Source organism: Gracilinanus agilis, chromosome 2 (genome assembly GCF_016433145.1).
Source record: "Gracilinanus agilis isolate LMUSP501 chromosome 2, AgileGrace, whole genome shotgun sequence".
NCBI lineage: Eukaryota > Metazoa > Chordata > Mammalia > Didelphimorphia > Didelphidae > Gracilinanus > Gracilinanus agilis.
In genome coordinates this window covers 153,741,770-153,757,325 of record NC_058131.1, presented here as the reverse complement: position 1 = coordinate 153,757,325, position 15,556 = coordinate 153,741,770, and the positions used below count along the sequence as shown (strand labels likewise).

The 15,556-nt window shown below is 38.2% G+C and overlaps 1 protein-coding gene across 1 annotated transcript in view; it reads right to left on the bottom strand.

The window, feature by feature from the left end:
* The window catches only part of NCAPH (non-SMC condensin I complex subunit H), a 48,797-nt gene extending 36,044 nt beyond the window's left edge, over positions 1 to 12,753 (bottom strand). Inside the window, exons 1-5 of the mRNA XM_044660794.1 lie at positions 12,709 to 12,753; positions 11,819 to 11,911; positions 10,765 to 10,900; positions 9,180 to 9,304; positions 2,380 to 2,569 (exon numbers count right to left, since the gene is read on the bottom strand). Of these exons, the coding sequence (XP_044516729.1) occupies positions 2,380 to 2,569; positions 9,180 to 9,304; positions 10,765 to 10,900; positions 11,819 to 11,866 (499 nt within the window). The 5' untranslated portion in view covers positions 11,867 to 11,911; positions 12,709 to 12,753. The remainder of the gene's footprint in view (positions 1 to 2,379; positions 2,570 to 9,179; positions 9,305 to 10,764; positions 10,901 to 11,818; positions 11,912 to 12,708) is intronic.
* Positions 12,754 to 15,556: the final 2,803 nt, after the last annotated feature.

Here is a 15,556-nt window from a genome sequence, read left to right as displayed (position 1 = left end):
CTATTTCTGGTCTTAAATTAGCTAAAGTTTGAATACCTCAGGAAGAAATATGATAATACTCAAGTTTACAATGAATATTTGCAAATACTTCAGACAAGACTTAAACTTTAAAAAAGAGGCACAAACAAGAAAAATCAGGTTATGGGAGCAGGGATTCTACCAGTTGGATAGTCTTAGGAGATGGGCATGTTACATAAATCTTATGTATGCACTGGGTAAATGTGAACCAGGGAGCTGGTCTGTAATCCAAGTGCCTGTCTGGTATCTATCTCCAGGATGCCTCTAGCTCAGGAGTCAGCAACGTATGGCTCTCAAGCCATATCTGGCTCTTTTGAGGGCCAGATATGGCTCTTTCTGCAGGAGCCATAAAGACAATTTTTTTCAGGCGTTGTTACAGGAGTGCACTGTGAGCACTGTACGGCTCTCACGAAATTACATTTTAAAAAATGTGGTGTTTATGGCTCTCCCGACCAAAAAGGTTGCCGACCCCTGCTCTAGCTTATCACCACCACATCCCCAGGAGAGTGCCGGTCTACCCTGAAAGTGTATTCTGAGGACTGGGTTATTAAACCCAGGAGATCTTTCCCCTTCCCCACAAATGCCAGGGGGGATGGAGAAGGGTGGAAAAGAGAGTGCTCTTACAATACAGAGAATCAAAGAGAGACCAGGGAGACCCTCAGAAGACATGTCTCTGTGAGAATTCTGATGGCAAAAGGGAAATCCCAAGAAATCTAGGCTAAGCCACCCTGGAAAGGCTCAGTCTCATTTCCTTAGAACTTTCTGCACTAACCAGCAAACATATCTATATAACAAAACTTTCTGGCTAACCACCTATATAGCCAGAGGTCCTTATTCTAGGTTCAAACTCTATAATTCTAGAGTTATCTGATGGTTCTGTGAGATGAGGGTGGAAAATAATCCATAAGAAGCTTTGAAATTAGAATTTTAAGCCTGTCTTATTGATGTGTTTCTAGAAATTTTGACATTACTGCAAAAGTATATAGATAGGATAGTTATTGTGTATAATTGGAATTTGGGAGATGCCATTTAAAAGTATATATATATATATTTTCTATGGACACGTGGGGACTATCAAACTACATTTCCCGTGGTCCAACCGGTTTCCGGTTTCTGGTTCTTTGGGCGTGGGGACGCCGGCGTCCCCACGCATAGGACAGTTTAAATGGGAGGAGATCTGAAAGTAAGGCTCTCTTGACCTTCCAGAGGGCTGGCTAGAAGATGGGCTTAGGCGGTAAATATAAAAGATAGGCGCGGTCATATATATTTTACCAGCATGGCCATGGCTTTAATTAAACTAATAATTTCTATATTTATATCAGTCTTTATCATTTTTAATCGTAACATTTGCTAACCTGAAAATACTATTAAGTAGGAAAAACTTTTTGCCCCATAGAAAACTGCATTCTTCAGCACAACAGAAGTGCTTATGCTACTTATTGTAATCAATTATCAATTAGTATTTTCCTCTTTTTTGAAAACATCCCAATAATTCATCTTCTCCAAAGCTGTTGAGCCTCAGTTATTCCATTATCTCCCAACTCCATATCCTTCCATTTATCTTATCTAAGACCCATTTGATTTTCTTCCTTTCAAGGGTATAAAAATATCTAGCATTGCACAGTTGGACAAGAAGCTTCTCCACAGTACTTTCTATGTTGAAAAGCACCCTCCTTTGCAGTAAGTAATAAAGCCATGTTTTGATTAAGCTAGAAATCCCTATGCTGTGAGTGTTTTTTCAATTCAGCCCTGTTTTATGATGAACATTTGTGCCAAGTTGCAATGAGTGTCAAACCATTCACTGCAGTTGTTTGAGACTTGATTGCTAGGGAAAAACAATTTGTGGTTTGATTGACCATCCCTTTAGGGATCCCTGTGATACTTGATGCGAACAATATACACAATTTAATGCAGCTTCTTTTGAACCTCAACAGAGGCTACATAGGAACTAGTGACATATATAACAACTCCTGGCATATGGATAGCAATTTATATAGTTTATAAAGCACTTTACCATCCATTATTATCCCATTTGATCCTCACAAGTGGAAAATAACTGACATTTATGTCACTTTAAGACTACAAAGTACTTTACATAATTGTCTCATTTAAGCCTTAGCAATCCTGTGAGGCAAGTAGGGCAGGCATTATTTACATTTTTACAGATGGAGAAATTGGAGCCCAGAGTTTAAACAACTTGCCCAAGGTCATAAAGCTAATAAAATGGCAGTGCTGGAATTGGACTGAGTTTTTTCTTTCTTTTTTTTTTTAAATTCTAAGTGCTTGGAATCATAGTTTTGCTTGTGACTTAAATGCTTTTGTTGGGGGAAATATTTGCACAGTAAGGTAATTTGTACCTACTTTTTAAATCTGCCACTTCTACCAACCCCAAATCTGGGAACTTGAGAGACTCTGCAGTAGAGAGAGGCCGGACATCAGAATGAAAAAGGAGCTCACTCCTATAGTCAGAACAGTGAAGACTGGAGAGAAATACACCAGCAGTGCTACACTCATCAAATGAGGCAGCCGTCTTCTGAAACATTGGATCAATCTGAGTGCAAATATAAAAAGTAGAATATGGTTAGGAAACAAACAATAACAGCACAAATAAAATTATAGCAAAACCTCCTTCATTTAGATGTCTCTCATATCTGGATTTAAATATTCTGGCCACATAATGAGAAGGCAGCCCTTAGTGAAAAAGATTGATGTTGGGAAAGATTGAAGGCAAAAGGAAAAGGGGAAGGACAGAAGATGAGATAGAGAGTGTCGTGGAAGCAACAAACATAAGCTTCAGGAGATATTGGAGAATAGAAGGGCCTGGAGTGCTATGATCCATGAGATCACAATGAATCAGACATGACTGAATGACTAAACAACAACGAGATGGGGTTGCGTTAAGGTTCACTTTGGCCCTTTGAAAGAAAAGAATTTGCAAACTAATATAGGTAAAATGTCTTCCAAATACCATTTAAAAAATAAAAATAGGTCTAGCAAAGCTATTTTTTATGCTCATACAGATGCCCATAGTAATAGTGTATACTTTTTCAATCTGATTCTCTTTAATAAATTTTACACAATAAATTTGCTTTTTCAATTCTTTAATAAATTTTACACAATAAATTTGCTTTCTCAATTCTTTGTCAAGCTGTTTTAAACTAGAGCGCACACATACAATTCTATGGAATAAGCTGTTTCTTTGTCTAAAACTATATCCCAACATTCCTTTACCAATGCTGTTATAAATTCTGCCAAATAAAAAAAATCTATACAGAGAAGTCAGATGGCTCAGTAAATAAAGAGCCAAGCCTGGAGACAGGAGGTCCTGGGTTCAAATTTGACCGCAGACACTTCCCAGCTGTAAGATCCTGAGCAAGTCAGTTAACCCCAATTGCCTAGCCTTTACCACTTTTCTGCTTTGGAACCAATATTCAGTATTGATTCTAAGACAGAAGGTAAGGATTTTAGTGGGGAAAAAAAGAAATATCTATAAAATTCTGTAAATCTCCATGCCCTCCTCCCAAAAAAAGAGATATTATCCAAAACTAGAGGAAACAAAATAGGAATTCAAATGAGATGTGGAAGATTCAACAGGGGTAAAAACTTAGAAATAAACAAAGAAAAACAATTCAGATGAGGGAAAAAGGAGACAAGAACAGAGAGAAAAGAAATCTAAAGAGATCAATACAGATGTACAGGGAATTCATTGACCAATTTAGATTTTTTAAAAGGCATGCACAGAAGGCAAAAACAACTGTGAGTATAGAAAATTAATACCAAATCATGGGAAAATTTTAAAATCCATTTCAGAAGAGCTAAAGCTCAAAATGAATAGAGGACAGTAAGAAAACATCTGAAGTTACACTGAGGGAAAGAGTATGTTCCAAAAAGGGATAGGTCCACTGCTCAAGGTGGATAGGATAACAGTGAACTTAGAAAAAGCGGAATGACTACACTTTTATTTTGATTCTGTCAAAAAGAATGACCCATAGTGCCTGAAACAGAGTAGAAGCTCACAAATGTTTGTTGATTAATTGAAAAGGACAGAACAAAAATGGTTGAGGAGCAGGGAAATGATAGGAATGCCATTGGTGATTTATGAAAGATCATGGAGAAAGAAGGGAGGTACTAAAGAACTAGAAGACAAATGTTCCAGATTTGGAGAAAGAGGAATTGGTTTGAATCACAACTCTGCTATTGACTCCTTTGAACAAAGAACTTATTCTCTAGAGTTTCCTCACCTATAAAATGAGGGAGTTGGAAAAGATGACTTTCCAAGATCCCTTCTTGCTATAAATTATAATCTTGAGATTCCCAAGTGTAAAAAATAAAATGAATATAAAGGATAACTTTAAAATTATTATGGGTTTTTATAGATTAGTAGCCAATAGAAAATAAAGCCACGTGCCATGCTAGCTAGTCAGTTTAAAAAGCGAGCCATGGCCTGCTGCCACTATGGTGGATAGAGAGCAAAGAGGAAGAACGCCAGGCACTCAATTTTATCCTCCTGTCTACATCATCATTTAATGACAGGAAGCCAGTAGGCTCATGAGAAATGTAGTTCAAGGACCCCAAAATTTCCAATAACACATTTGGCATCTTTTGCAAACCAGGGGGGAATGTATGTATTATAATCTATAATGTAAAGTTTAAATTCTTTTGAGAGTAATTTCAGGATAAGAAATTTGCCACCTCCCCAGCATCCAGACGACAAACCTGTTTGGAGAAGGCACCATGAAGATGCCTGCAGAGACCCTACACTGCAGCAAGAAGATCCACAATGAACCTTGGGGTGCAGTTGATTGAACTGTGTGTGTGTGGGGGGGGATTAATGCATTTGTTTTTAATGTACACTCTTATGCCAAAGGGGACTGCCCCCGAATTGGCTTTTTGTCAATGCACCTAGCAATCACTAGATCATTGGTTTTGTCCTTTTTTTCTTTTTATCCCCAAATTATTGTAATTTAAAAGTTGGTTATGTTTACAAAAGCCTTCAGAGAAACCAGTCTTTCTCGGCTCTCAGGGGGGAATGTTATTGGAAATTTGGGGGTCCTTGAACTACATTTCCCATGAGCCTACTGGCTTCCTGTCATTACGTGATGATGTAGACAGGATAAAATTGAGAGGCTGGCGTTCTTCCTCTTTGCTCTCTATCCACCATGGTGGCAGCAAGCAATGGCTCGCTTTTTAAACTAACTAGCTAGTATGGCACGTGGCTTTATTTTCTATTGGCTACTAATCTTTAAAAACCCATAATAATTTTAAAGTTATCCTTTTTATATTAATTTTATTTTTTACACAAGACAGATTCAAACATACTACAGGTGAGTAGGGGGAAGGAGGTGAAGCCCAAGAAGAATAAACAATGGGGAAATAACAGAAATATGCTGGGGGGGAGGGTGCGGGGGGAGATAAGCATAATAAACACACCAAATGTCTAGGTGGTAAGGTTAGGGCATCAAGGACAGAAAGAATAATGATAATAATTATAGTAACAATATACTCTTGTATGGTACTTTATGTTTCATAACATATAAGGCAAGCATAGTTCAAATATGACTGTCCTCATTTAATAGGTGTGATAACTAAGGCCTAGAGAAATTAAATGATTTGCTCATGGGAATACAGAGAGTAAACGATGGAACTGAAATTCAAACCCAGATCTCCTGACTCTACATCTAGTGTTTTTTCTAACACAATTTACTAGAAATGGGAAAGAAAAGCAAGTATGAATGGAACTAAGAATGGAATCAAAGTGAGAACTATATCTAATCACTAGGAAAGAAAAAAGGAGGAGAAGCAAAGATGATTTCTAATGGGGTGAATATAATGCTTCTAAATTCCAGGGATTCTGAAACAATTCCAGAGCATAGTAACCATTGAGAAAAGAGACTTGAAAACAATGATGGTGCCTCAGCTTTCAGGGATTATCTCTCTGCTACCTTAGTGCCCATCCTACTTTTCCAGGTGCCTAGAGTACTTGAATGCTCCACTATCACTTCAAACTCAAACTCATCATCTCCTCTCATTCCTCCAAACCAGATCCTCCTTCTGACATTCCTGTTAATGGTAGAAGCATTTTTCTACTCACCACAGAGAAAATAACTTGTAATAATAGATAAGAATACACATTGAATCTGCCCATCTGTTTCATCAACACTGGTTTCAACTTGTGCAGCTACAACTACAGCTATGCTTTGGGCTGAGGGCCAGAAGAGGCCTTTGCCAGTCTCAGAATCCAAATTCTGAACCTCCAGTGCATAGTTTAGTAAAAGCTCCTGAAGAGGGGTCCAAATGGAAGTGAGGGACTAAGCTTAGGAAAAAGTCCTCTTAACAGACCATCTGTATCTTCACATACTGCCTCCTTCTTCAATGGATCTACAAGCTTGATCTCTTCTTCAATTCCACACTCATTTTGAGTCACCTACCTACTAATGCCCATTCTTCCTTCTCATTCACGTTATTAAAAGTCTGGTTGGGGAGGAAAACAACCAGAATTCTTAAGAAATATTTCTTTTATAATTCTTTAATAAGAAATATCTCTTTCATGTTTTTACACCATGACCATGAAAAAGAATGCAGGACTTAACAATTCTCAAAAGAAGAATTTCAGTTTATAAACAACCACATGAAAATGTATTCCAAAGCATTAAACACAAGAGCAATGTAAATTAAAACAACTCTCAAGATTTCTACTTTACACTCAACATTAACAAAAATGACAAAATGGGAATAGTCAGTGTTAGAAGGGCAGTAGAAAGACAGGCACACTCTTAATACAACTGGTCCAATCATTCTGGAAAGCAATGTCCCATAGACTCTTGAGATTGTACTATGGAATGCCACTATGCTAAGGGAGTCAAAGATTAAAAGAAAGGTCCAACATGCATCAAAATATTTACAGCAGTACTTTTCACAGTACCAAAGAATTGGAAGTAAAGTAAATGTCCATTTATTGTGGAACAACTAAACAAATGGAATTTACTTCAGGGCAAGAAATGATGAATATAAAGAATAAAGAGAAGTATGGGAAGACATGAAATGATACAAAAAAAGAAGCAAGCAAAATTAGAAAAAAATATATATATCTAAGGACTAATGTTAAATGAAAAGAACAACAAAAAAAGGAAACTGAACAATGAGTAACCATAGTGATCAAGCTTGCTCTTCTCCAGAAGAAGGAGAAACCCACCTCCCTGCCTTCCTTGTGGGGGGGTAGAAGACTATAGTTGTGGAATACTGTCAGACTGGATGTGTTGGTTAGTTTTGCTGAACCACTTTTTCTCCCATTTATTTTTTAGACTTTGTGCCAAGAAATAGATATCTGGGGAAAAGATATACTTGGAGATGTAAAAATAAAAATTATCAATAAAAAATTTTAACATAATAAAATATAAGATTTGGAAGAGATAACAACAAAGAAAGTGTAAGTATTATGATTTCCATTGTCCAGATGGGGAAACTGAGCCCAGGACAAAAACCTAGCTATCCTGTGTTTTTCTTGAAGCATTAAACTTCCCAACAGAGATTTAGAGCTCAAAGAAATGTTAGAATTCATCTAGTCTAACTCCCTCACTTCGTAGATGAGGAAACTAAGGCCCCAAAGGTCATTAAGTTTGCCCAAAGTAATAAAAGTGGTACAATGGCAGCACCAGGATTATAAACCAGGTCCTCCTCTGACTGAACATTCTTTTCTTTTTTTTCTACTTCACCATCTCCCTTAAATAACTTCCTGAGACCAAATAGCAGTTGCCCAATTTCCTTTCTTGTTCTCCGCTGCCCAAAATCAAAGACTTACTATAGGTTCAAACCATTCACTGAAATGATTCCTATAAAAAAAAAATCCTGCCTTACACATTTACTTAGACATGACCCCAGGCAAATGATTTTAACCTCCATCTGCCTCAGTTTCCTCGTATGTAAAATGAGGAAGGGGAAAAGCATTAATATAGTGCCAATGTGCTAGGCACTGTGCTAAGCACAGTACAAATTATCTCACTTGATCTTCATAACAACTCTGAAGGTAGGTGATGCTATTATCCAGTTGAAAAAACTGAGGCAGAGGTTAAGTGACTTTCCCAGGGTCACATAGCTAATATATCTCTGAAGCTGGGGTTTGAACTCAGGTCTTCTTGACTCCCAACATAGCACTCCATCTACTGCACCACCTAACTTCCTCTAATAATAACAATAGCATCTATTTTTCAGGGCAGATGTGGAAAGGGGGTAGAGAAAAAGGAACTAAGTAATCAAAGATCTGATTGACCATCAAGGGGCCTTATTTTCAATCTGCTTCTGGGATGTTACCTTTGAAAGGTAGTGAGTTCTTTCCTACATGTTCTTTTTTGTTAAGTTGCCCTCTAGGTCCCTTTGAATTTTTCAAGGAATAAGGAACTCATTACCTTACAAAACAAAACTTTCCACTGTTTACAGTTTTACTTATTGAAGAGTTCTTTATAATGTGATGAAATAGGTCTATCATTTGTATGCACTGGTCCCATCTCATAATTGTATGGTTTATTTCTTTAAAAATTTAAGTGCAGGGGTGGGGCAGCTGGGTAGCTCAGTGGATTGAGAGTCAGGCCTAGAAACGGGAGGTCCTAGGTTCAAATCCGGCCTCAGACACTTCCCAGCTGTGTGACCCTGTGCAAGTCACTTGACCCCCATTGCCTACCCTTACCACTCTTCCACCTACAAGCCAATACACAGAAGTTAAGGGTTAAAAAAAAAAAATTTAAGTGCAGGGGGCAGGTAGGTGGCTCAGTAGATTGAGAGTCAGGCCCAGAGACAGAAGGTCCTAGGTTCAAATCTGACCTCAGACACTTCCCAGCTGTGTGGCCCTGGGAAAGTCACTTAACCCTAATTGCCTAGCCCTTACTACTCTTCTGCCTTAGAACCAATACACAGTATGGATTCTAAGACAGAAGGTAAAGGGTTTAAAACAAACAAACAAAAACTATGAAATTTAATCCTACTAGATTTGGCTCATTATTCTAGTCTATTCTGTATAACCATTATTCCTCCAAATCTGAGATCCCACACAGATTTGATAAGCATCCTCTCAATGGGCAGCCACATGAGACAGGTAGAGAAAAAGAAACTAAGTAATCAAAGATCTAATCGGTGATCAAGGGACCAATTGAATGTCTCTGTTCCCTCACCTCATATTTCCGATCTGCCTCTGAGACATTGAGATTGTTTAGATTCTGTTCAATAGTTTTACCCTGGTGCTTCTTCTTAGGTTTCTGAACTTTTTTGATGGTCCCTGGTATAGCAGTGCTTCCATCTAAAAGAACAAGAGAAGTCTGTAGAGTCAAAAAACAAATTCACTACAAAGCAGATAAACAAGCCAGAGAATTTTAAGGTGCCTCAGTATAAAATAGGGACTGAGATTAAGTATATGGGCTTAGCTCCAAGTACCAGAGCTGCCTAATTCATGGCATACTAATATAAAAACTTAAATACTTAGATATTATAATCAGTTTAGTATTTGTTTCTCTTAGAAAGATCCTAAAGATCAAGTGGCAAGATATGGCATCGGACACTAAGATCAATCCTTTCTTAAACTGAACAGATCCTAATGCAGAGTACAAATCTGATGGGCTGACCAAGTGTTCAGATGCCAAATGTATGTTTGCCTAAAACAGAGAACTCCCACAAGGCAAGTGCTCACATGGAGGTCAGAAGAAGCAATACAAGGACACTCTGAAGTTCCCTCTTAAGAACTTTGGTATCTATTGTGAGGCATGGGAGGCACTGGCAAAGGATCATTCAGCATGGTATGCCCACATCTGTGCTCTATAAGCAAAGCAGAATTACAGTAGCTTAAAAGAAATGTGAGATGCACAAATTTAGAGACATCTCTATCCCAATTGTTCATATGGGTTATTTATGCCCAACCTGTGATAGAGCTTATAAGGATCTTATCCACCACAGTCAAACACAGTATTCATTGACTCCAACATAGTGATGTCATTTTGGCCCTCTTTGAGTATGAACCATTCGTTTTTCTCAACAGACTGCAGACAAGTTTTCAGTAGCAGACATACCTCTTGACTAAGATGCTCACTCATTGATAGGGTAATAGGATATTCACTATTAGAAGGGAAATTCCTGTTCCCTAAAAGCTTTTAGTATATTCCCTAAAGCTGAGATGATTTAAATATGTATCAAATACTCAATAATTACTAAATCCTTTCAAAAGCAACTTATGTATTGGCAGGCCTCCTTAATCTTGTGACATCATCTAGATGGTTTGGGGAGTTTTTTGGCTTTATTTTTAAACTGAACTTAACAAACACCAAATAAATGATTACATGAAACTGCTGATCTCTAATGGAGCTTATATGTATTTAAGTATAAAATAAGCTCAACATGTAGCTTTCAAAGCTGCCCTGCTTAAGTGCTTCTTTCTATCTAATAATGTCACAATTAGATGCTCTTTGGCATCTTCAGGCTTCCCATTTTTTAAAAGGCATTTGAGTTGGAATTTTCATAATTGGTCAAGCTTTATTGGCTTCTCACGTTCTTCCTAAACTAAATAATTTTAGCATCTGAGTAGCTCCTTTCTGTGCAAGTCCTTCAGTCCCTTTGAAAGTAGAGTAAACCTCTTCTAGGTTTAAAATAAGTCACATTACTTCAAATGGTTAAGCTTGACAGTCTGATATTGAAATCAATTGACTTGATAGAGAAATGTATGGAATAAAGTTTTGCCCCCAACTTTCAAGATCCCAAACCCCAACCCACCTAACTCCTGAGTATCTGCTCCCTCGGCGGGAGCATTCTTGCCTAGTCCGCCCAGCACTCTGTACACATCAGCATGGACAGCATCTACTCGAACAGCATAGATCTTGGTGCTGGCATCCAGGGTGCCAGCAGCTACCTGGGGAAACAAGCAAGAGTTGCATGTGATTCTGAGGGACTTATGGAAAAGAATGCTCCCCACATTCAGAGGAAGAACTACAGGAGTGGAAACAGAAGAAAAACAACTGCTTGAATACATGGGTTGAGGTGGACATGATTGGGGATTTTGATTCGAAACTACCACACCAATGCAACTATCAACAATTTGGAAATAGGTCTTGATCAATGACACATGTTAAAACCAGTGAAAATACACATTAGCGGGGGGAGAGGGAGTCAGGGGGTAAAGGGGAAAGTAAGAGCATGAATTATGTAACCATGTTAACTTTTCTAAAAAATAAATATTAATAAATGTTTTTAAAAAAAGAGTTGCATGTGAGAGCATGAAGGAAAAAGTATTTTCTAGCGTAGCTAAAACAAAACAAAAAAAAAAAACCCTTGAGCTTCAGGCTACAAGTAATTGACTACAATGACTTTTAAAAAACTAATTTAGGCATGATGACAGAGCTACAAAAGATAAGGTATTCCATCCTACTTGGTGATTACAAAAATTACTCCACTTCAGAGAAGGTGTGCTTAGTATTCCTAGACATACTCTTTTCCAACTCAAAGATAGAAAAGGCTGATAGGTATTGTTTTTTAAAATGAGGAAGGCAGATAATAAAGGAAGAATAGTATTTTAATAAAAGCCATGCTGATAGATAAAATCATTAGACCATGAGCCTGTAAGTATTCAAACTCCTGCCTCAGCCATTTTACCTTTTCGTATCTTCCCGCGCCCGGTAGCTAAAGAGGAAATCCAAAGTCACTTCCCCCCTATTTAAAGCCGTCCCTCACCTTGAATACATAATCCAAAACAGGAAACCCATTGGGGATCACAGGAAATGTAGTTCCAAGTATCCCAAGTGATTTTAAATAACACATAGGTTATCCTCACCTTAAAGTTGGTCAGTTCAGAGTCTTTTTCTTGGAGAATTTCAGTCATAAAATCAATCAAGTGCAGACCAAAAGCATTCTTGGTGGTGATTTTCTGAATTGGAAAACATGAAGAAGGGAAAAAAAAAACAGAAAAACACAGACAAGTTTGTTCTGACTCCTAAGTGAGACCCCATATAGATGATGTCACCTCAGAAAAGGATCTAAGAAAGCAGCCCTTGTCCCTCTGCTCAGCTCCACTCTGAAGTGCTTTGGTGCAACTTAACCAGATGTATATCCTCCCCACATTTAACTGAGCACATATCAGGTGGCTGACAGGCAATTCCTAAGGAGGTAACTAAAATGGCCATTCAGCAATATCTGCACATTACGAAAAATCAGTGTAAGAAAAATACCTTACAGAATAAATTCACAAAATTACTACTGATCATATACTTTTACAGTGAAATCTTAGTATTACAAACTCCACTCCAAGTGGTATTAGTCACCCCATTTTATAGAGAGGAAACTGAAGCAATGAGAACTTTACTGACTTGATCAATGTCTCAGAAAACCAAAGTGTCAGAGGAGGTTAATCACAGAGAAAAGGATTTTGGTGTACAGGAAAAGGTAACAGACATGGAGGAGTCAAAAGTCTGAGAGGGAAATCCTGGCTCTGCGACTAAGGAGAATAACAATCTATCTGAACCTTGTCTATAAAATAGGAATGATAATGCCCTATCTACCCCAAAAAGTAGCTATAAGGATCAAATGAGCTAAAGAAGATGCAATATTTTTTAAGGGTTATTATTGCAACTGCCTAACATTATTACAGAAGAACAAAGACCTCAGATGTGCAGCCAAGAAATCTAGGCATCTCTCTACTTGCCAAATGGGATAGTAGATACTCACATTTTCAGTTGACAACTTGATGCAGGTGGAATAATGATCTGCAATCTGTGTATTTGTAAATTTAGGGACCAGTAATGATGAAGTATCAGATTTCCTAAAAGGATAACACTAGTAAATATAAATTTATATATTCCTATGCATGAGTATTCCAAACACACCTACACTGCCTATCTTAGAGATATACATATGTACAGGTGTAAGAGGAGAAACTAGATATTTAAGGTATGGTTACCAGAAATCGGAGTAACTCAATTTCAAATTAAAATAGACCCAAGTCAAGATGACTTTTATGGAAGTTTATTTACAATTAGGAAGGTTGAAGGTAAGGGAATTGAGAGAGAGAAACTCTGGCCCGAACCAGATGTAAAAGTGAAGATGTCTGAAAAGCCTTCACTGTACCATGAAGACCAAATTTGAACTTTGGGGTGCAGTTGATTGAACTATGGGGAGTGGAAATTGAGTTGAATGCAATTTGTTCTAATTGTACACTGTTATACCAATAGGGGTTATACCAATTGGTTTTTTGTCAATGCAGCTAGTTTTATCCATTTGTTTATCCATTTCTTTTATCCCCCAAATTCCTAAATTTTTAGAAGTTGTCTATTTTTACAGGTCCAGCGAAGAAAAAGGGCTAACCTGTTTTTTTGTCGGACCTCACGGGGAATTGTAAAAGTGAAATTTGGGAAATGCCATCTAAAAGTATATATACATTTTCTATGGACACGTGGGAACTATCAAACTACATTTCCCATGGTCCAACGGGTTTCCGGTTCCGGTTCTTTGGGCGTGGGAATGCCTACGTCACCACGCAGAGAACAGTTTAAATGGGAGGAGAATCTAAAGTAAGTCCTTTTTAGCTACTCTTTAGCTACTGGGTGCAGAATGAGAGGGGAGGTAATTATGGCTGAAGCGGCAGTTTTGAATTCTTACAAGCGTGTGGTCTAATGACTTTATCTATCAGCATGGCTTTAATTAAAATACTAATTTCTATATTTATATAAGTCTTTATTATTTTTAATCTTAATACAGAGGTCCGGACCAGATAAGAATTTAGAGGCCCCAGCAGAGGAGCACAGAAGTTAATTAAACAAGGCTTCTAGCCACAAGGCCTTTTACAATTAAGAGGCAAGAGAGGCCTCCTGAGAGTAGAGCCTCCAGAAATGCCAAAGGAGGAGAAAGGAAGTCAGCCTAACTTACCCACGTGACAATTCAGAGGGAAGCAATCTGAGGTCTCACCAGAGATCCTTCAACACCAAGTTCAAAGTACCAACCCCTCCACAAGAAGTTACCATGATATTTGAAAGATAGCATCTTTCGTCACTTCCTGTATCCACCTCCAATTTGAAGTGGATAAATGGCAGCCTCAACACTGTTTTGGACTGCCCAAAGGGCAGTCCCTTGTTTTTGATTTGTTACTTCCTGTCACGTGTGGGTAACTGATCTTCCCCTCCCCACTTAATTCTAAGTTGGTTGGGGTGACATTATTTCTGATGGCTAGCAATGAATGAGGATGATCTAATTCCATTTACACACAGAATAGTCTCAACCGGATAAAAATCCACCCAAAACACATGTTAGTGTGGAGAGTAGAATTACGCTCACCTATTAGAAGGGGATGCCACTGAATGTGGTGAATCTGTGCTACTAAGCTGTAAGTCAACAACTCTGGAACGCCGTCTTTGCCTTCTCTCCCGTTCATCATCATTCTGAGGGAAGTCTTCAAGGATAGGGGTACCAGAAATATTCAAAGGTGGCTGTTTGGATGGGGGGGTCAGGAACACACTTTCGGGGGATGAGATGCGGTTGGAGTGGCCACCATTCTCAAGCCCTGAGCTACTCATTGTGACTAAATGAAGAAAAACATGATGTATTCAGAATCTGAACACAATATTTAATGTCAACAATGGCAGCGACTCGCGATACTTCCTATAAGCCAGTTAGACCACTTCTACTTTAGTTGGCAATTCCACAGGTAGGAAGCAAGCTATTATCAATTCACTGCAATAAATATTTGTTAAGCATCCACCATTTTGCCAAGCAACTGTGCTAAGTGCTAGACATACAAAATAGAGGCAAAAGATAGTCCCTGCCCTCATGGAGCTTACAATTCAATGACATTTGATAGCAAATACTAAAAAAATATAAATTACCCTCCCCCCCACAAGCACAGATCAACATGCCCCACCTAGGTAGCAAGGTGTCATAGTAGATAAGGTGCTGAGTCTGGAGTCAGGAAGACCTATATTCAAATCCAGCCTCAGATACTACCTATATAAATCTAGGGTAAGTCACTTATTTTGTCATTCTTCAGTTTCAACTATAAAAATGGGATTATAATAACAGCTACCTCAGGGTGAGGGTTGTTACGAGGATCAAATGAGATACTTTTTGTTAAGCATTTAGCATGATGCCTAGCACAGAGTAGGTGCTTGAGAAATTCTTGCTTCCAGGGGGCCGTTGGGTAGCTCAGTGGAATGAGAGCCAGGTCTAGAGACGGGAGGTCCTAGGTTCAAATCTGGCCTCAGACACTTCCCAGCTGTATGACCCTGGTCAAGTCACTTGACTCCCATTGCCTACCCTTACCACTCTTCTGCCTTGGAGCCAATACACACTATTGACTCCAAGACAGAAGGTAAGGGTTTTAATAATTAAAAAAAAAAAAAAAAAAGAAAAGAAAAAGAAATGCTTGCTTCCTTCTTCCTTCCCTTCAGAGAAGTCTGGTGAATAATCTCCATGATAAGCTTGTATGTAGATATTACTATTATTATTAACATAAAGAAGGCTCTTTTATACTACTGATGTCAAGAGAATAGAAGAAAAAGATTCAGTCTTTTAGACAGTGGTCTGT